Raw genomic sequence first — 21,970 nt, 5'->3', positions numbered from 1 at the left:
TGGATAAAGAATTATTTTACTGGAACAAATTGTTTTAACTAACTTATTTCTTTGGTACTATTTTTTAAAACAATTGATTTAATATAAAACATTCAGCTATTAATAAAATATTAATTAGCGTACAATATAAATATAATAAATATTTATAGAATCGTACAGAATTTAATTAATTTTAATTGGATTTAAACAAAAATGTATTATAAAATGATTAGAAAATTTAATTTGTTTGCAAAAAAAATCCTCATATTTTATAATCAATATAAATGTTTACACTAATACAGGATGACAAAGTGAAATAATAAAAAAAACATTATTAATTTCCAACAAGAAATCTGAACTTGATAAAATATAAATTATATTTTATTTTACAATTTATAATTATTAATTATTTTATTACAATTTAATTAATATTGGATCATATTTTCAACACATCCTGTAGTTAAAATGATTTTCTACTTACATAATAATCTCAATAAATTACGTATAATATTTTATTTTAAATAAAAGCAATCTTATTGTTATAAAAATCACAAGACAATAAAAGCACACTTATTACAACCAAAATAAAAAAACATCTTTTCTTGAACATCGGAATTATTTTGGTAACAATTATAAATATGAACATCTATTTTTTTGGTCCCTCTCATATTGAAAATAAAACTATATTTTACTGTTTTATGGAAAAAAAAGTATAAACACAATTAGGTACCGTTTTAATATTTGTCTCACGAGAGATTATTTTATTTTAATTAGCTTAAAAATAAGATCCACTCTCAATAGACAAAAATTAATCGAACAATAACATTTCAAAGATACAAAATGCATTTTTAACTATACTAATGTTCTAATACTCTTGGAAGATTTTAATATATATTACAATTAATGAATATTGGTCATTGGACAATATTAATAGAACTTCAGTCAATTTTCTACTGATTACCATTTGTATTTGAATTTTGAGTCACGATTAAACAGTATGATAGTATTAAAGTTCATTTAGACAAATCGCAATCGTACGAACAACACTCGGCCGTTGCTTAAGAACGAGACAAACATAATGTAATGCAAAACATTTGTTTCGCTCTGAAACGACTGCCGAGCTTTGTTCGTACGATTCCGGATTGTGTAAATGAACCTTAAATGTCATACTTGTTCCACTATTGTTAAAGTATTTCTAGTGTTTGGTAGTAGTCTCACTTGAACCTCATATCGTCGGGCTTACGGATGAAGTAGGCGACACGGTCGACAGGGACGCGGTAGTCGTGCATCCAGCGGCTGCCCTTACGCAGCGAGCCATCGATGCCATCCTGCCACAGACCCGCCGGCAGGTACACTGTCAACAACAAAACCATTAAAGAAAAAGGTATCAAGATAAAGATAAAATCATAAAAAGTATTTAGCCCTTTGTATCTTTCTATTAAAAAAAATATATTAAAGTCTTACCTTCTCTGCTGGTCTCACCGGGGCGCAGCACTGGGGCTACCACCAGCTCGTCTCCAATGGCGAACTCGTCGCGCACGGATAGCGCGGAGTCTCCTCCCGTCACCAGCCATAATGGTCGAACCAGCGGCAAGCCCTCCTCCAGCGCTTCACGCTTGTATTTTAGCAAGAGGGGCGTTATCTGTAGAAATAAAATAATAGTCCACTCATAAGCAGAATACGTAACTAATAGAATGAACCAAAATTTTGGTAAGAGAAAAATTTCAATACTACTCACCAGTTTTTGTCTTAACAAAGTCAAATTCTTTGCCATTTCTAACACTCTCTCGTCGTTGTATTTACTCGGTAAATGAGTAAACTTCATCACGGGCAAGAAAGTTGCCATCTGCAGCCATCTCATATACAGTTCTCTCTCGGGCAAGTCTATTCCGTTCTCTTGAGTCGAGTTCGCTGCGTTAGATTCCATTAATCCTTTCGATGACGGCAAGAACTGCTCACTGCCCGGCCAGTAAATGTCACCGCCCACCGCACCGGGCATTATAAACGGATATCCGTTCACGCCATACGTTAACATCGTCGGTATAACTTGTCTCAAAGCCTGCCAAGTGGATTCAAACGGGGGTAAAGAAACAAAGATCGGTGGCCTCGGTAGAGACACCGCTGAGGACACACCTATTATATCTAAAGACTTTTCAAAGGTCTTCGTAAATATTGTCTTGTAATGATCGGGGTTGATCAACTGTTTCTCGCACTGGTAGTAATGCGGCATATCGTAAGCCGTGCCCAAGTCGAAATAGAACGAGTCTATGAAGTATTCGTCAATAACCGCCTGAAGCTTATCCAGTATCCAAGGAACTGAACGATTATTGGTGATGTCGATCACACCCGCGCTGGGAGAGGACTTGAACCTTGTCAGTGCGGGGATTCGGCGATCACCATTCCTTTCGTTCACAAGCAATCTCTTCTGCACAGTCTCAGCAAAGTTTTTGCTTTCCGTACTGACAAAAGGCTGAACCGTAAAAGTTACTTTAAATCCTCTTCTATGCAACTTGTCAACTGTAACATTCAATGTGTCGAAGCGAGATTTATCGACTGTAAAGTCACCTATTTCGTTCTGCCAGAATTCATTGATTAACACGTGACCTTGTTTTAGAAAGCCTAGGTTAATTACGTCTTCGGTGTATTTTGAAATTGTTTCTGCGTTTAATTCGTGTTTGAATCTCGGCGCGATTTGCCAAACCGGCTCCGATATCAGTGACTCTAAAGTCTGCATATCTTTCGGCTTCAACCCGTCCCACAACGGGGCCCTTCTATGACTATGTATAGAAGAATGCAGAGATTTCATATCTTTGGACGTACATATATTGTATCGGAGTTCTGGAAATTCTGTTACCTTATTTACGAATGCAAAGTCATCATATTTAGCTTTGAGGCATATCTCCTTCCTGCCGTTATTAATGGCGACATGCAGAGGTGTTTCATCATCGATGATTAAAGCGGCTCCTTTAGAATTAATGAAGTAGCGTGTCAAGACGTTACTCCATTGTGACTTTTGTATATCACCAGTGATGAAGGGAGTGAAGTCTATAAGACCGGTGTTGACAGGCCAGGTCAGGTTCAGTGATTGTCCGCCGCCATACCAGTGGACCTTAGTATCGCTCCAGTCAAAGCAATCTGTAGGTGCGATATCTGTAATAATACAATACTGTCGTTAGAATAGTTATTAATAGATAATTATACCATCAAATATAATGTGTATGTGACCTGAATGCAAAGCCTTCCAGTGTACGGAGTAGCAGGTAGTGTTGTCGAGACCGGGGTCGTGTGGCAGGCTCTTTAGGTAGAGTCTCAAGGCGCGCGCCCACTGCAGGCACTCCGAGCCATCGCCCAAGCGGTGCTCCGGCAAACACGGATACGATTTCTTCACACCCTCTAAGCTTACACCTAATTAAATAAAAACACTCTAATAAGTATTGTTACTGGCAGACTACGAGTTTTCCTACAATACGGCAATGTCACGTCTTTTATCTTGTTGTTTCACTTTAAAAACTTTTATATGACTTTTCCTTGTGTCTCTTTCTTAATTTATTCTTTCAACACGTCCATGAAACTAATGAACAATTGTCAAGGTGCGTTCGTCTGTTAATCAATGTGATTTATTACAATCAACAATCGAGGTAAATCTATTATAAAAGGATGGAAATGATCTTATTTTCTAGAAATATTTCTCACTAGAATAGGAACGTCCTATCAAAGTCTCTTTATTATACCTTTCCGGCACGTTTTTCTTTCTCTATCTTTTGCTACTAGCTGACAACCATTTTAATTACAATAAAACACCAACTGACCTAAACTAGCTCTCAGTATCTCAACTTCATCCTTATTGTAGATTCTGATGAGTCGCTTTGGCTCGTTGAACTGCACGGTATCAAAGTAGGCCTTGGTGAGTACCTGCTGATGGTACAACACATACGCGAAGCTGACGAAGAATACCACAGCGAGGAACATGAGTGCCACGAACGCACGTAGCTTGTAGTCTGTAGGTTTCTTACGCATCTTCTGCGGGATGCTCTGAAAGATATAGGAAATTGGTAATCTTTGTATAACGCAGAACTTCAGAGTTAGAACACAGCAGATGAATGGAAAATGATTTAACTGTATTCAAGTTTGTGAGTTGAGGTAGTACAAGTGACGAATAGGATATGGTGTTACTGGGAAATTGATAGAGAGATCTGGGACTTTTGGGGCGACTTATAATGTAATCAATCGAGAGATCTGCGAGGGTTTGTTGTTTTTTTTTTTCTGGTGATGGACACGGGGGAGACCATCACCAGGGACTAAGGGGTGCCTCCCCCCCGAGAGGGAGCTGCCTCGGCAGCTGGCGCAGACGGGGCCGCGGACAAGAGCGAAAGCGTGCCCGTGGTCCCGTCCCGATGCGTTGGAGGAACAGAGGGGTTTAGTGGGTTTGCCTCCGCTATGGAGGAGAATCCCACATAACTACCGCGTCCCCCCCGGGGCGCGGAGTATGCATAAAGCATTCCCCTCTAAAAAAAAAAAAGGGTTTGTTGTTTTGGAGACTTTGGTAAGTGTTTCGAACCTGTAGTTTCTCCTTTAACAAGCTGGCCAGTGAATTGACTGAGGTGACGGAGTTGCTTGGCGAGTAGTCGTCGTCATCCATGCTGAACTCAGAGCGGCCCAGGCGGCGAGCGCCCTTGCGCCGCGGCGACCGGAGCGGTGTCCTGTATGCACAACACTTTGATTAATCCCATTGCTTTTTGCTGAGGAATCATGTGTTTTGTATTTCCTTTCATTCTCTTTGATTAAACTTGATTGAAACACTCTGAACCACTGGAGATATATGCTGAAGTAAGCACTAGAAATGTGTTAACATGCCCATCTAGGAATTAACAATAATATGTAATAGTACAAGACTGTCGGCAGTGGAAGCGCACTGTAAAAGAACATCACAACTCGCACGGTGACGAGCGTAAGCAGTTACTGATTTTATTTATTTGTAGTTATTTTTCTCTATATCTGGATATATAAAAAGAAAAACGTATATAAATGTCTGTATGACCCTCACTCGAGAACAATGTCGCAGATAAATCAGCGTCATTTGGTAACGTCAAATGGCGTAAAGTAGCGTCAATTTAAATGTTGTGCAAGGTCACACGAATACTCGGATACTGGAAACGACATCATCATAACTGTCGTAATGAGGATACTGGCACTGACACTCACGCACACCCTCATATCTGCTGGAAGTGGCTCCACAAATATCATTCTACATAGCTACCAAATAGAATATTTTATTATTTAATACTAAAAAAACTCTCTAGAGATACCTTCTAACGAGCATCCATCCATCCACCCATACATCCAAACATTCGCATTTATAATATTAGTATGATTTACATGCAAACATGTCGAGATACGGGTTATGTAAATTGTACGCAAACTAATCAGCTTAAAAAATATCTAGAATCATAATATTGTTTAGCAATTATCGTTTATCGTTTAAAAACAAACACATCAACAAACAAACGCTTGATAATTATTTCAAAATAACTAAGAAAAAATGTTTTGTCATAAAAATGAACATACATCGTAAAACAATATATTAAGTTTAATATTAACCAATGATATCGTGTAGTTATTGTTGTTTGTTTTGTTAAATTATTATACAGTTTAATTGCAATTAATTATAATAGCTATGTAAATATTATTACAAATCCGATAAAAAAGTTAAAAAGATAATAAATACAATTACTTTAATAGTTTTAATCACATAAAGAATATTTAAAAGATTAAATTATCTCAAATAATAAAAAGGTATTCTTATTTGTGTTAAATTTTTAAAAAAGATGCACTTACAATTATTAATAAATGTTTCCACTAAACAACACTGTTTATAATATATAAAAAAATCTTTATTTCGTTAGAGAATTATTAAAAAAAAAATCCAATTGCACAGAAAAGTCCGTGATGAACACACGACCGTAACTGACCGGGCCAACGTTCGCTCGACGAGAAGTTCGCGAAACTACGCTCAGACTTGTTCTCATTCATATTATAATTATTTATTTTTTATTCATCTAATGTGACGTCATTATAATTTAATTTATGCCAGTATTATAACTGCTAATATTTTTAATTTAACCAATTAACTATAGCTTTGTAATAAATCTTTTACCATTGGTTTTTGAGATATATAAAAGATATCGTCTTTATCTTAGATAAAATAAAAAAAAACAATGTGATTTAAATGTAGATTTTGCTGTCAGAAACCCACGGTTACTCGTCTTGAGACATCTGAATAAAAACTAGTAAGTTTTTAGGTTAGATTACTAACTAGATTTCTTTAACTTTCTCTAGTATAAGCCCTTTCTCTAATACTGAATATGTAACAGATTTCTCGAGCCAATACAGTTCGAGTTCTCAGAAGTAGTCTTTAACAAAATATTCACACGATCATGTGTTTATTTTTTTTTACAATGTTGGTAACATCCGTTCTTTATACAAGGAAGTTTATATTCGTATTATTATTTTGGCAATATGCATTGGAAATATGCTACAAAAAGGCTTGTTAAAATTTTTACTTAAACAAAATACCTAGTGTTAATTACGCGTCAATAGCCTAATGGGGTTCGAATCCCGTCATATTACTATTGACGTAAACCATATACTAGCACAAGTCAAGAGCTTAGTTGGAATGGTAAAAGAAATTTAGTAAATTTACAAAAAAATCTGCTAAGATTTAAAAAAAAATTAAACTGTTTTTGGAATAGTTTTCGAAATACTTTTGCACGTGACATTCGAGAGAGATAAAACACTTTTAATATTTATATTAAAATTGCAATTTAAATTGTACTTTACGTCTTATATTAAAACTGATAACATATAGCTAGGATTAGGAAATTAATTACTCTAATTGGGTTTTAATTAATTTCATTAAATTAATTAATTTATTGTAGTTTTAACAATGCAAGTAAACTATTTAATTTAAAAGATAAATACATGAATAAAATGAAACCTTTCGTTGTTCAAACACAATTCACTGTCCATGCGATTAGTACATAACTGATTATAAATATATAAACTAAATCTAATGAATTCGCCTGACTATTCCTGTCAAAGTCTTTGGGAAATATCATAATAGAGTATCGAAAGAAATTTTATTTACTATACAATTCTAATTTTTATAACATAATTTAACAAATCTTACTAATGTTATAAAAATAAAGTTTAGATGGATGGATGTTTGTTAGAAGGTATCTTCAGAACGGCTGCATGGATGTCGCTGAAATGCATAGATGTAGAACATAGTCTGGAAGAACACAGTAATTCGTGTATTTTTGTAATACCGCGGAACGGAGTTGCGGGCGACGGTTAGTATGTTATAAGTAACATCAGTTCCTCTCTATATGAAATAAAATATAACAAACAGACATTTTAATTTTCTTTTAATATAATATTTAACTAATTAGGTCAAGATCTGTCAAAGAAACTTAATAACAAAAGTTATCGCGATGTATTTTATTACATGTCAACTTTGTAATGCCAAATGATTTTATTAATATTAAAAAGATACATTTCTAAACAAAATAATGCTTTATGAATTTAAAAGCAAATAATTTAGAAGATTATAAGCAAGAACTAAATAATATGGATGTCCAAATAGACGAAAAAAAAAATTTAAACGCAATTAAACGATCAAATTCAAATGTCTGCGTAATTAAAAAATTTAATTTCATAGCTGCACATAAAGTGTGTGTACATACACGTTTACAGTTTATTACATCAACGCAATTTACCTATGCGTAAACGGCCTAATCATTAAAAACGATAAAAAGAAGCACAAAAAAAAACAAAATTGTAACCTCTTACAATCTCATATGACTCCATTTATTATCTGTGTTCGCGTTATCTTAAGTACAGAATTCCCGCGCAAATCTGACAGTTGACAGATGAGAAATCGCGCCCTCTGATCACATAATGGCGGGCGATGTGTGTCAATTGGTTATTCCTACGCTGACCGGCGCGACATGACGCAGCGGAGATTCGCACGGGCATCGATTGAATACAAAACAAATAGTACTTTCTTTCTTATTTTTTATTATCAAGGTAACAATTTATATAATTTATTTTACAGATTCCATTTCTGTAATTACTAGCTAATGCTTATGACTATAGATGGTTTAGAAAGAAATGCTTTCAATTGATCTTTAAATCATAGGTATTCTATTATGGACCTATATCATAAGAATTTATTTAAATTTAAATCTTTAAGACCTACTGTTGATTATTTTCTATTTTTAAATTCTTAATTTAACAAACAGTACGCGTATAAAACTGAAACACTAGTAGGAAATCATTAAAATGTCCTAACAGATCTCATCGCATTTACTAACCGGCAAGGTTTACACAATAGAGCTGTTAAATTGGGTTACGACAAAGGGATCGACTATTAGGTGAACACAGGCGAGGCGAAAGATTGCAACCGGGACGGGTTCAACGACCGGATGCACTTCCTTATTAAGTTGTCCCTTAAGATTGAGTGCAGACCGCCCCCCCCCCCCCGGCCCGCACGACGCTGTGCCCTCCCCCCCACGCACGTCCTCGTATATACGTAAGTCTCTAACTGACCTAGCCTATCGTCAATATGTTCAAAAGAAAAGTTACTCTGCTTTTCCACTGTCTTCAATTTTGTATAAAATAAAGTTCATAGACGTTGTATGTATACAAATGTTTTGGCAGTGTAAACTCAAGGATAGCAAACACTCACTTGACTCTGTCGTCATCAGACATGACATTGCTGTCGTCCCCATTGCCGTCACTGAAGCCCGATGCAGAGCTCTGATGATGCTCCGGAATCTGGAACATGACAAACATTAATTAGAACGTTCATTTTCGCGAAGTCAGATATTTTTCGAGGGTAATTTTGTTGTGATCCTTAATTGACCTAGTGTGCTTTGCAGTCATTCGATTGATATTATTTTTTTAATAAATTTATTACCTTTTCTTACCGTTTTATACATACGAATGTTCAGGTTTTTGTTATAACGTATCTTCACCGCTTAACAGATCTCTGTGAAATTTGACAAAATAGCAGAACGTAGTCTGGAAGAACACAGCTTTTTATTAAGTTTAATTTTAATTGCCACGTGGATGGAATCGCGGTAAAAATCTAGTTAATAATTTTAAAAGCTGCCATATAAAATGTCATTCTTTAAAATAAGCTCACAGAAATACATTTAACGTGTGAATGCTTTAGTAGATACGGCAGAGAGAGGATTTAAATTAAACAGAAGGCCTGTCCAGAAAAGATAAAAGATAAATCTAACCTGCGTCAAGGGAATGCAATCAAAGTCTTTACGTTTGACGCCGCGCATGTTCTTTGGTGTCGTTACAGCGGGGAACTCAATTAATACTAATTACAATAACCCAGTCTTTAGCCTACAGTCTAGACCTTAGTCCGGACATGGGTCTATTTCAAGGACAAAACCCTACTAATTTAATTTTAAACAATTTAAATTAATTATTAAAACAAGAGTGGACAGAATCTCTGTTATCGATTTTTTTAAATTAATAAAGATTTTATTAATCAACTATATTATGTTTTTCATATAGTCTTAGATAATTATATATTTCGTAATACACGGCAACAGTTGGATTACTGAATATAGAAAGGTCTAGATCTGATGTAGATTACAGCCGCAAAATAAATTGGTTTTCTCTAATCGTTATAACTTCTTATTTTTCATGTAACGTAATAGTTGAAATGCAGTATTGTGCCACAAAATATCTATGTTTTTAAAATATGATAATCCGTTGATGTATAGTTTCATATATTTTAAGAAAATTGGAAGCAATTTTTAAAAAATTGACCAAAACTAACAACGCCATCTATTGCAAGACGTAGAAAATCTTTGATCACAAATAGCTGCGTATTATACCTTTCCTTGCACTAGATGGCGCTGAGACTGAAATATAAATTTAAGACATTTTTAAATTTAATTAAAAAGTTCCTTGTAGTTAGCTCTGTAGTAGACCTTTATTCGCACAGATGGCGCTTGTAAGAAAATCTAAATTTAACCAATTTCAAAATCTTTACGTGCAAGTAGCTCCTTAGTGCATCTTTATATGCATAGATGGCGCTCATACTGAAAGCTAAATTAAACCAATTTGAAACCATGTTATTTTAATAATAAATACTAAAATAATAAACCAAAAAATTATAACAGATATTGTCAAAAGAATGATATACAAAAGCAACGACTATTGAATTAAGCAAAAAAATTAAGATAAAACGTATTGAGACCTTGGAGTCCAGATAGTTGTTGACACTACCAGAGCTGTCCGAATTGCTGCTGGCAATACTTCCATCACTGCCATTGAAACTCCTGCCACTACCACTACTCTTGCTCAAATCCGAATCTGATTCAATCCAAAGCGGCGATCGATATTTGAACTTGTGAGCGAATGCGTTAAATCGAGACTCGTTATTCATTTTTAATTCATAATTATTTAAAAATGACAATTTTTTAATTTATTTTAAAATCTGCACTTTTACAATTAACTCTTACACTTTCAATCTCACTCTTATAATCTAAATACTGTCTGAATGTTATTTTGTTTTTTTTTGTATTATGATTGCACAGAACATTAATACTTGCTTGTAGTTTGTTAGAAAGGTTAGGTACGAGAACTAAGCGTGTGCGGGGTCTAAGATCACGGACAAATTCAAATGAATTGAATGTAGGCAAATAGGTCGCCTGCAGGGGATTGACAACTTCGGCACTTTATTTTTTTATTTACACTTAAATATTTCATTGATAATTTAAATTAAGGAACTCATTCTTTGTTCAATTTTCAGGATTTCGTGGTTTCTAAAGAAAAAGTTAAGTTCTTAATCTCTTTATTCTTTTTTCTTACTTGCATAGAAGCTATTACATATGTAATTCGTCGTTAATTTGGCCTTTATTGTGAAACAAGAAAGTAAATAGTTTTTTTATTTCTTTATTAGTAAAACACGATGGTCTATGTTTGAGCATGATTTTAGCACATAGGTCGTTGACGTTTCTATCTAATAAATCTAATTGGTTTAGTTTTAAACATGTTTTACAAAATAACGATAAACAATTTGATACGATAATAAGATAATTGTTTATAGGCGTACATTAGAAAGAAATGTGCCTAGTCAAACAGGTTTCTACAGATATTCAATATCTAAATCTTTTAATACTATAACAAACTCGCCTAAAACAGTCAGTGGCAAATATGTGTACGCAGAGATGACGTAGGAAATAACGTATTTCGCATGTCTTATCATTATGTATATACGTATTAATAAAATTAGAGTGTCGGTGTGTAATATAGAAACTTTTTGGCTGTCTGCAAGGTCGTGTTTGATCGGGTAATCTGAACGGCTGGATTGATTTTGTCGGGACTACGGGCTACTTCTTTTGCGCTGGCGAAGTCGTGGCCAATCGCTAGTTATACATAAATTATACTTAATATTTTTAATGTAAACAACTCTTAGAAGTAAAAATAACAATTAAATAAGACACTGTCATGTCCAAACAATACAATATGCAAATGCATAAAACTAAATACAACTAATTTGTTAAATAATCATTAAGCTTTATTTTATATCAAAATATTAATAAAATTTACCAATAATTTCTCTTTATATCAAAAAAATATAACGCAAAAACTTTAATGCCGAAGTTGAGCATCGCGAACGGATGTGGTCAAGCAATTTTGATAATCTGTGTGCGGACTGCGGAGAGGTCTACCGTCTGTCAGTGTCAGCACGGCCAGCGGGATACACTGCAAGGTCCTCCGAAACGTACGTAATTAGGGCTACCAACTTACAAGAAAAAACTACATTTGACTAACAAAAGGTTAACAACTTTTGACTCTGAACAAATATAACACATGAAGACGTAGCAGTCCTAAACAATTAGTGTTACTGCTAGTTTATTTAAAAAGTAATTTCAGGTAAACTAAACTTCGCCAATCATAAAACAGTTCTATTCGAACTATATTTGCTAACATCAATACCTCTATAATTTTCTTTTATGTAACTTTACGACTACTATTTTTTAAAAATGATATCAGACTATACTATTGTCTGATAAGCGTCGTCAGCCCATCATCTAGGCTAGGCCTGGGGGGAGGTCAGGCTAGATCTCCCCACCATCCCTGGTGACGACCGCTGTCGTACGCGGTATCATTGAATATGCATACTTATTTATTAATTCGCGTCTTGCAACGTTTATCAAATTATATAGTTAAATTCGTAGTTGTCTTGTGTTAACATGTTATATTGATTAGATAATTGTTATTATGATTTACAGATATACGACTAACAGCGTTGAGGTCAACTGATATAACATATACATACTTAAAATTTGACTCTTTATATACAACGTCTAAGCTATTATAATTCTAAGAAAAGTTTATAAAAGAGAAGTTATTTAAAAGCATAAACTCACATTAATTTTAGCTTCCTTGTTCGTTCCTTCGAAATTTTTAATTTCATCGGGCATCGAAATTGAGGCTCTTTGTAATTTTCTATAAACTACAGGGCTGTCACTACCAATTGTTACATCAGTTTTCTCTTCATCTTTATCAGTCTTACTTTCAAATGTTTCAGCGAATTTCACTTCAGGTGTGGCAGATCTTACTTCAGCGGAGTCTGTGAAATTAACATCAGACGTTCCTGGCTCATCTTCATCTATGTATTTAATATCGTTCGGTGTACGATTCGCTTCGAGAATAAGTCGCTTAGTTTCCGGAGGAATTTCTACGTAATCTTGAGGATATGAAGGAATGTGTAGTTTAAGATCTGGTTTCTTTCTCATCCTCATTTTGCGTTATCAATTATCTTACAAATATTGTCTCTGCACGTTCAGTTTCAATAGATAAGTTATCTTGTTAATTCAAGGCGGCGTGGACATTATAGGAAATTTTACATAACCTTGATTTCACATGGACTACAATTGATAATTAAATATACTAATTTATTACTTGTTTAGTTTAAATTCGCTATTGATATACACAGATCTGTACCTGCGTAAGCGCACTACACTATACGTGCTACTAAAAAATATCGCAAAACATTTCTTTTTCTTTATCAAACGATATCTTTGATTATATCACGTGGTGTTATGATAGTAACAAAGTCGAATTTAAATGTTTACTACACATTCGATTAGATTTTAGTGTTCATTGGACACGAAGGGCTGCGATACTTGAAGAATCTTGATTAATTCGTTCGGAATTAAGTTCAGTTTTGGTTAAGTCCAGAATATCCTTCTTGACGTCTTCAATTTCACAAAATAACAAAATCATATAAATCACAAAATTCTCGAAAATTTTTGTGTTTACTATTTAAATAGCTTATATTTTTTTTTACTTTAATAAAAACTATTTGCTATTTTGTAACAGGCATAAAATACTTCGAAACAAATTTTGAAACAAAAATCTTTATTTTAAATGAACACACGTAACAATGCAGTTTTGATGTAATTGTGACATAATTGCTGTATTTAACAAAAGAAATTCATAAATCTGCAATAGTTTGAAATTTTTATTTATTGAAGATAACTGTTATAAGATAAAAATTGTGTTTCTTTGTTCTTTTTATCGCGTGTATTAAAACCACAACCTACATTTAGTTGTTGGTTTAATTAACAATCTTTTGGAATTAAAACCGCGCCTTTCAGATATGAAAGTTAATCCAACAGATAACATAGAAATGTGCAATCAATTTTTACCACTAATGATCGCACTCAGAGTCGTTATGTGGTCTTAGGAAGACCCTTAATGTAGATTTCCCATACATCTAAACTGTGGTGAACCACTGAACGAGATATATGCGAAAGTTTGGGTACATATATAATATGTTACGTGTAACTTGAAACTTTAAACTTAATATTTTCAATGGAAAAAGTATAAATAAGTAGTAAGTAAGTAGTAAATTAACACGTTTGCTTTTAGTTTCAGCTTTTTTTATTATTTTTATTTATTAGATTTAGAATCTAGGTAACAAACTCAATCCTAGTCTAATAGCTACAATTCTAGTACCTAGTAAGATGCTATATACCTAGATGTATCACCTTAATCTAATCTCTTACGTCTCGGCTTAACGCGTTATACAAACAGAGCGAGCACTTCGTTAATACATAAAGTCTATTTACATACGTACGTACGTTACGTACTGTACATAATATACTGTACGGGGTTAATAAGGGCTATTTAAAAATGTCATTTGTCTGCGGATTGATTGGACAAAAACTTTGAATGAAATCGGCTAACGTGGTCAAATTCTACGTGTACTTAAAACTATATGATTACTTCGTGTTAAGGAAACATCTCGATTTTATTTAGTTAAATCTATTGATATATGAACTTAAGGAATATAGAACTAAATTATAATGTTAGTTAGTCCTACAAATAATATATACTAGAAATCTCCCGCGAGTCCTACCGTGCTGAATAAAAAAAATAACCTAATTAGTAGTCTACGTGTTTTGCCAAACTAAATTCTACATCTATGCCAAATTGTAGCGAGATCCACACAGCCGTTTTGGAGAAACTCTTTATCTATAACAAACATCCATCCATCTAAGCTTTCGCTTTTAACATTCGCATTATAATATAAGTAAGATTAGACTCACCCCATCCTCTGGATTGCCTAAGTAATGCTGCTTTAAGACTTCCGATTCCAAATTTTGTAATGTTGGCATTGATATAGAGTTCCTTCTTAACCCTGCTCTTCTTTGTTCTACTTCTTTCTCCATAATTATCATGTCATTTGACTCCTGAGCACCGAATGCTTTGGATGTGCTCGGAGATTCTGATACGTCAGTAGACTGAGTATTAGGACTTGTCGGGGATGACTTTGATTCAGGATCTAATGTAATATACAAAGTTCCTTCAGGTGTGTTTACCACTATTGTGTCACTGTTAGGTGTGTGAACTGCCCCTAAATCTTTGGCATGTATTTTGTCCTCTTTCAGCGTCTGTGGTTTCTCATCTTCCATCTCATGTTTTCGTATGTCAAGTGTTTTCGGACGTGTCGTTTCATTTTTAACTTGATCGAGTTCTACACATTCGTCGACAAAAGGTATTGTTTTGTTTGATTTCAGTTCCGGAGAATTTAAACCTTTTGCTACTCCTTCGAATGGATTGTTGGGTGCATTGTTGGCCATTTTTGATTAGTCTATTTCATAGTAGATATCTGTAAAAATAATTATTTGTAATTTAATTAAATAAATAAGTAATATTTAAATGTAAAGTTTATTTTAAATTTAGTTTTAAAATCACGTTGTAATGAATACATTAAACGGTCAACGGCTTAAAATAATTAAGGATACTTTTTCATGTTAAATTAAATAACTAACTTGATTGTTAAGTATCTGAGTATATACAAAAAATTACTTTACCTCTCAAAAAAAAAATCTTAAAAATAAACTTAAAATCACGACATTCAAGTTAAGATTAAGTAATTCATTGTTTTAACTTTAAACTAAATAACTTTATAAGATGTTACGACAATTGTAACATAGCAAAACTAAATTGTGCACCTGAGTTGTTTGGAGTGACGGTTCGGTGATTAGCGGCCGCCATATTTGTTGTGTGATTCAATAAAGGCGGGAAAACCGATGTCATCCGGACGTCAACACGTCAAAGTATTTGTATGGATGTGTGTGAAGTACATATTGAAATTTAAATATTATTTCTATAAAATTCCCATTTCTCCATGTGTCATTATGCTTAAGAAATGGATAAAATTATTTTTATTTACTCTGTAGTATGTATGAGATAAACCTTTGTTATCATGTTTTAGTTTTACTCTTGCGATCTTTAGATATGTTACATTAAAACCAATAAAATTAAAAATGGTAATTAAAAATAACGGGGATAGGCATAAATTTTCACCTAAGTATTAGAAAATATTTTAAGAGTCCTCAGAGATATTTAAGAAATCCTCGGCACAAGGTCGCACAGTAGCCGTGTGTGCGCAGGCTTTAGCAGAAATCTGTTGACAGTTTAGTGTACGTCACAAATTGGTCCGGTAGATATTTACTTTTGTATTACAATCGCTGCAAAAGTTAACATAAAGCTGATAAATATATTTTTTCATCAGAAAAAGATATGGTTAACAGAAGTTATTGTCAGCCAGCATTTGCTAGCCTTATTTTAAAAAGTAAACGGTCAAATTTATTAAAATTACACACTAAAATTCAACCTAATTTTGAATTTCGAATTAAATGAGTAACGTCGAATTCAGTTAACCAAGTAACTGACGCCCGCGAGTTCGTCCGCGCGGAATAAAAAAAAATAAGTAGCCTATGTGCTTTTCCAGATTATGTTTTACATATATGCCAAATTCCATCCATCTAAACATTCGAATTTATAATATTATTAAGATAATAAGATGTAACAGTTTCAGTTCTGCCAACCGTGTGGCATCAGTTTACTGACCTCATCATACGTATATAAGGAAACGTCCTCGCTATATGTTTTATCACATATTACGTAAACATATAACCAAATTATATACTTTTGTGTGGATACAGAATACTATAGTTAGTAATTAATATCTAAATACGATGTCTTATTATCCGACTGACTGAGGATAGCTAAAGTAGGGTTTCTTGGTATTTAAAGATTTCGACACGATTTAATATAGTTACTTAATGAACTTCAAGTTATTATATTTCAGGCTTCAAATGATTTTTTTTATTTTCCTATAAAGAAGAATTGCAAATGTTACTATGAGTTTCGACAGTCGATCACCTGTCTAAAACATGTTGTTATCTCTGCATTTATCAGAGAAAATTGGAATTATAACAACACTAGCTGTTGCCCGTGATTCCAAAACGTGATTAGTAGCCCAAATTTCATTGAGGTATCTTCAGCCGTTCTGAAAATACCTTCAAACATCCATTCATCCACGTAAAAATTTGCATTTACAATTTTAGTACGAAATAAGATAAAATTTTGTACATTGCCGAGGTTTTCAGACAGTGGAAACCCACGATAAGCAACATTATTAAAAACACTTACTTGTTTATTTTCCGTCGAGTTTCCCGAAATATATTACCAACACTCCCCGAAATAAGGTTGTTAAGGGACATTGTATAAAAATTTAATAGTATACCATGACATAAACAAATAAGGCAATCAAAATGATAACAACTACGGCGTAAATAAAATAATCCAAATAAAAAAAACACCAAAAACATTTCACATTGCCACTTGGTAAACCATTTTCACATTTCAAATTTATTTTAAACATGACAAATAAAAAAAAAACACAAAAAACTTAAAAGTAAAAACAATTAAGTCGTCTGTAAATGTTAAGCTTTACTGATAGTTGATTTAATATTAAAAATACCTCATAATTATAAGGATATAAACGCGTTATTTACTATTAATTTATAATATTTTTAGTACACTAATTAAAAGCAGGAAACGTGCCCACCGGGTTACATCACACACCTAATGAACACTAACAATAAATCCGTTTGCATTGCTCACGCGCTCCACACTGCTAATAGTTAACAAAACTCGTTAATTTAATTACAACTCACAGAATTACCATTTTTTAACTCTTCCACTAAAAATCATTAACTAAAATATGCTATAGACAAAAGGATGTGAAGTGGATAAGTATGAAACTTAGGCTTAGGTTGCTTTCCGCGGACGAGAGCGAAAGCGTGCCCGTGGTCCCGTCCCGATGCGTTGGAGGAACAGAGGGGTTTAGTGGGTATGCCTCCGCTATGGAGGAGAATCCCACATAACTACCGCGTCCCCCCTGGGGCGCGGAGTATGCATAAAGCATTCCCCTCTGAAGAAAAAAGGCATAGGTTGCTTTGGTCAATGTCATTCACCTCTTCATTCAGTTAGGCTTGCCTAGGCCATAGTCAACCACGCTGACCCAGTGTGGGTTGACTTTACACATATCTATGAATGTCTCCTCAGATACGTGCAGGTTGAATCCCGATGTTTTACCCGAGAATTTTGAAATCACGTGTAACGGAATCGCGGTTACTTTACTGTAGATATTTGATGGTTTTTGAGATTTATAAGTTTTTTACTCGAAGTAGCTAAATCTTCAAACCATATATGTTCAGTTTCCTTGGTCCAATTTAGTAATGAAGAACCAGTCTCGAACCATTCTTTTGTTCACAACAAGGCAGTTTACTTAACGCGTTGTAATGACATAAAATTTGAGCGCAAATCGCTTCTCATTACGCGAAAACTCTTAAGAAACTATACGTTCATTGTCTCGGCTTATCTCTTTGTTAATAACACTGTTGGAGATGAGTTAATGATTCAAATAAGAAATATATAGATGAAGCTTAAATTAAGTCTAGAATTTAGGGTAGAATTAACCTACAGCGTTGCTTGCATTTTCCTGCAAGAGTAGACTAAATACCCTACTTACTAAACTAAATCTTTCGACAACTTAACCACTTAACGTCTAGTGTTGAAAATGCTCTGCTTCATTCATTGTAAAAAAATACAAAGAAGTTTATATATGCCTACCAATTTAAAATAGTTAGGTTTAGTGGAAATGCCAACTGTTTTTGTTTCAGGCACTTTACAACCTATCTTTATATATATAATTCTTCTGTGAGTGTGTATGTCACTGAACTTCTCTCAAACGACTGGACCGATTTTGATGAAATTTTTTGGGTGTGTTCAAGGGGATTTGGGAATGGTTTAGATTCACAATTTTGTCCGCTGGACAATGTTTTTTTAAATAATTTTTAATTTATTAGTAGTTGTTGATTTTGGAATGTTTTACATTGGATCCGACAGACGGCGCTACCATCATTAATGCAAATTAAAGACGTGTAGACACGACAACGTTCGCGGGTCCGCTAGTATATCTATATAGCCGGATCGAAACAATTACTATATAATTCGGTCGCGGCTCTAGATCAGAGCAGTAGATTATTATAAAAATCAAAATATTACAAGAATATTTTCATGAGTTTGTTGCGCTGCGTTAACGTTAACCGAGGTTCATCACATATTAATAACAATTATATTAATCCTGTTTCAGATACAAAGATAAACACAAACCTCGTGTTCTTCACGCAACGCTGAAGCGAGATTCACAAGGCGAGCATTGTTTTATAGCGCGCCGTTACATTGGTATGTAAATCGCACCTTAACCACGTGCTTTACACGTAGCAACCTACTATATAGACACATGCATCCTTTTACAATAACATATGCGAAGTCCCAATAATGAAAGACCCGGAGAGGTCTGAAACTAGTCGTTCACATAGATTACACAATTAAGCCGCGATTAAAGTATTTTTTACTGGAGGAAATTTATTTATGTCAGCTCATGCCCACGCCATGTTCTAATGTTCCATGTTCCATTGATCGTCAGTGGCTCAATGGTTAAGCATTTGACCTGTAATGTGCAGGTCCCTGGTTCTAATCACGCCATATACCATAAGTGTGTATGTTTTGTTTTCTTTTAACATTTATCCGACGTTCTTATGTGGAAAGAAAACATCAAGCAACCTGTACATATCTGCGCAGTAAAGGGACGTTACGAGTTATATCGCTGACCGTACTCTAAGGCTTAGGTTCTAAGTATTGTGACTACACTAGTAATTTAATATTCCGTAGCACGTCAATGTCGGAGACATCGTGCGTCCTACTTGCATATGGTTAACAAATTCGCTGCACAATGATACAAATTCATATTGACATTCGGAGCTAAAATTGATCTGTTTAATAATAACATAACTTACATACTGCATGCATTAAACTACATTTAAGGATCAGGTTCACAATTAACTAGTTAATTTACTACTGCTAGCAAGCAATAAACTACATAATTTTACTTTTTAATAATATTATAAATGAAAATGGTTAAAATGGATGGATCGATGTTTGTTAGAAGGTATCTCCAGAACTGCTGCACAGATCTCGCTGAAATTTGGCATAGATATAGAACATAGTCTGGACGAACACATAGACATACAATTAGTTTTTTTTAGTTCCTCGTGGACACACACAGCTAGTGATTAAATGAAAATAATGGATTATAATTTTTAAGTTGTTGAAAAATTTTACATTAAAAACAGTTATTTTCTTATTCAGTAGGTCTTATCTATTAAATAATTTAACTTCGTCATTCTTGTCATTTTCATTCATTATGATAACGCCATAATTCAGGCTTCGAAATGTTTAATTTATCACTTTATGACACTAAAAATAGATGTTCAACAATTTTGCTCGCGAATAATTTTTATTCTCCTTGTAATATAATATAAAAGCAGTTTGAAAGTTTTTGTGTTTTTCTTTTAATACTTTTGCAAAAATATATTCCGATAGTTTCTTTACTTTTACTTTTAACACTTGAATACTTAATGTCGGTTATTTCAAAATTGTCTTAGGAAATCAAGGGGCAGTAGGTTTCTGAACCCTGATTTTTCAAGCTAAAATTAAATTTATGTTCAGTTCTTAAATGAACAGTGGTTAGAAGAAATATCATCTCTTTATTTCAGTGCAGTTTTTCAAACTTGAAATTAATTAAAAATCCTTTTAAAAAATACAGTTGTTCGATTTTTTTATCAGTTTACTAAAATATCTTGTTTCAATAAAATAACTTAATTTAATAAATAAATAAATCCAACGTACCACAATTAAAAAACACAAAATTTCACACACACTCACTAACACCGCGCCTAAACCTTTTGAAGTTTAAAAAACAATTCGTAAAATGGCGGGTTGCAATGCGCGCGCGCAAACCACACTGACCCGGTCTTATCTATCTTATTACCAACAAACTGTAACTTAAGTTGTCTATGGAAAAGGTGACCATGAATTTATGGCCTGAAACAAGATTAGAAGGACAATTTCCTCACAAAATAAAACTAAGGCAAAGATTACCTCAATACGAGATGTTTTGTATCTCACTGTTCAAAGGAAAGTGACGAGGAAAACCTTTTAAAACATAAACAGATTTACAATTTTATTGTTGTCTTCGTTTTCTGTTGTGTAATTTTACGCTCTTTTCCTTAAAATAACATCGAGTCGAGATCAAAAAATATAAGGAATCCGTCCGATTAAAACATAGATAGTAGTCGATTCTCAGACCTACTGACTATAAATACGAATTGGTGATGACACCAAAATTTTATATAAAACATAATAAGCTCGCTCTTTACATTACTTATCTTATTAATATAATATTATAAATGCAAATGTTTAGATGGATGGATGTTTGTTTGAAGCTAACTTCCAAACGGCTGAACGGATCACCATGAAATTTGGCATGCATATAGAACATAGTCTGAAAGAATACATAGGCTATACTAATTATATTTATTTTTAATTAGGCGCGGACGACCACTCGTCTTTATAAGGACTGTGTAAATTCCCAACGGATATTTTGGTAATGATTATAGGATTAGGATTCTTACGTTTAAATTTCAAGGAATTCCTTAGAGCGACCTACATTTCTTCCCACAGGATCATTTGTAGCTTACTCTAATGTTACCTCGTCCTTCCCGCAATTGTGATGTCTGCTCACTGTCTACACAGGAAGTATTAATATTACACATAAGTACGAATTAATATCTTCAGACATACTGACCTTTATATGATTGTGCTTTATCCCATAAATATTCTTTACTTGAATTATATTTTACTTTGAATGACAAACAACACAAATTAAATGCGAAAAACAATCTTACTTCTTACTAATATTGTAAATGCGAATATTTAGATGGATGTTCGTTATTATGTGTCTCCAAAACAGCCAAATGGATCTCACTTAAATTTAGCATAGATGTAGAACATAGAAACACCGCATTGGCTAGTAATTTGTTTTGTTATTAGTTCCGCTCGAACGGAGTCGCCGGCGACAACTAGTCTCAGTACAATTGTAATCGTAAAATCTTAGAATCCAAATTTGAATAATTTTATTCCAAGAGGCTATTATTTTATACGTCACCTACAGATTGCAAATTTTTACCGA

General features: G+C 33.6%; 1 protein-coding gene across 4 annotated transcripts; it reads right to left on the bottom strand.

Annotated features, from left to right (window-relative positions):
* Positions 1 to 772: 772 nt before the first annotated feature.
* LOC106122554 (uncharacterized family 31 glucosidase KIAA1161) lies at positions 773 to 20,752 on the bottom strand. 4 transcript variants are annotated; one of them, XM_013318594.1, is made up of 9 exons: positions 20,629 to 20,752; positions 14,628 to 15,190; positions 8,726 to 8,814; positions 4,538 to 4,679; positions 3,789 to 4,011; positions 3,205 to 3,384; positions 1,718 to 3,129; positions 1,444 to 1,621; positions 773 to 1,333 (listed from the first exon to the last, which is right to left on the bottom strand). In XM_013318594.1, exons 2-9 carry the CDS (start codon positions 15,159 to 15,161, stop codon positions 1,194 to 1,196), a joined length of 2,898 nt encoding a protein of 965 aa, XP_013174048.1. In that variant the 5' UTR covers positions 15,162 to 15,190; positions 20,629 to 20,752; the 3' UTR covers positions 773 to 1,193. The 4 variants fall into 4 exon arrangements, with proteins under 4 accessions (XP_013174048.1, XP_013174047.1, XP_013174049.1 ...); XM_013318593.1 differs by lacking the exon at positions 20,629 to 20,752 and adding an exon at positions 17,023 to 17,164; XM_013318595.1 differs by lacking the exons at positions 14,628 to 15,190; positions 20,629 to 20,752 and adding an exon at positions 12,441 to 13,050.
* Between the last annotated feature and the right edge of the window lie 1,218 nt (positions 20,753 to 21,970).

This window comes from Papilio xuthus, unplaced genomic scaffold, assembly GCF_000836235.2.
Source record: "Papilio xuthus unplaced genomic scaffold, Pxut_1.1 DF826923.1, whole genome shotgun sequence".
Classification (NCBI taxonomy): Eukaryota; Metazoa; Arthropoda; class Insecta; order Lepidoptera; family Papilionidae; genus Papilio; species Papilio xuthus.
The sequence above is the reverse complement of the archived record's forward strand: the minus strand, read 5'-3'. Positions and strand labels throughout refer to the sequence as shown.

Bases quoted from the DNA above. Each gene is read 5' to 3' on its own strand.
- LOC106122554 (XM_013318594.1), bottom strand. From the start codon at position 15,161: ATGGCCAACAATGCACCCAACAATCCATTCGAAGGAGTAGCAAAAGGT. The intron at 3,385-3,788 runs GTCAGTTGGTGT...TTATTTAATTAG, and splicing joins GATACTGAGAGCTAGTTTAG to GTGTAAGCTTAGAGGGTGTG. The intron at 1,334-1,443 runs GTAAGACTTTAA...TGTTGTTGACAG, and splicing joins CGGTGAGACCAGCAGAGAAG to TGTACCTGCCGGCGGGTCTG.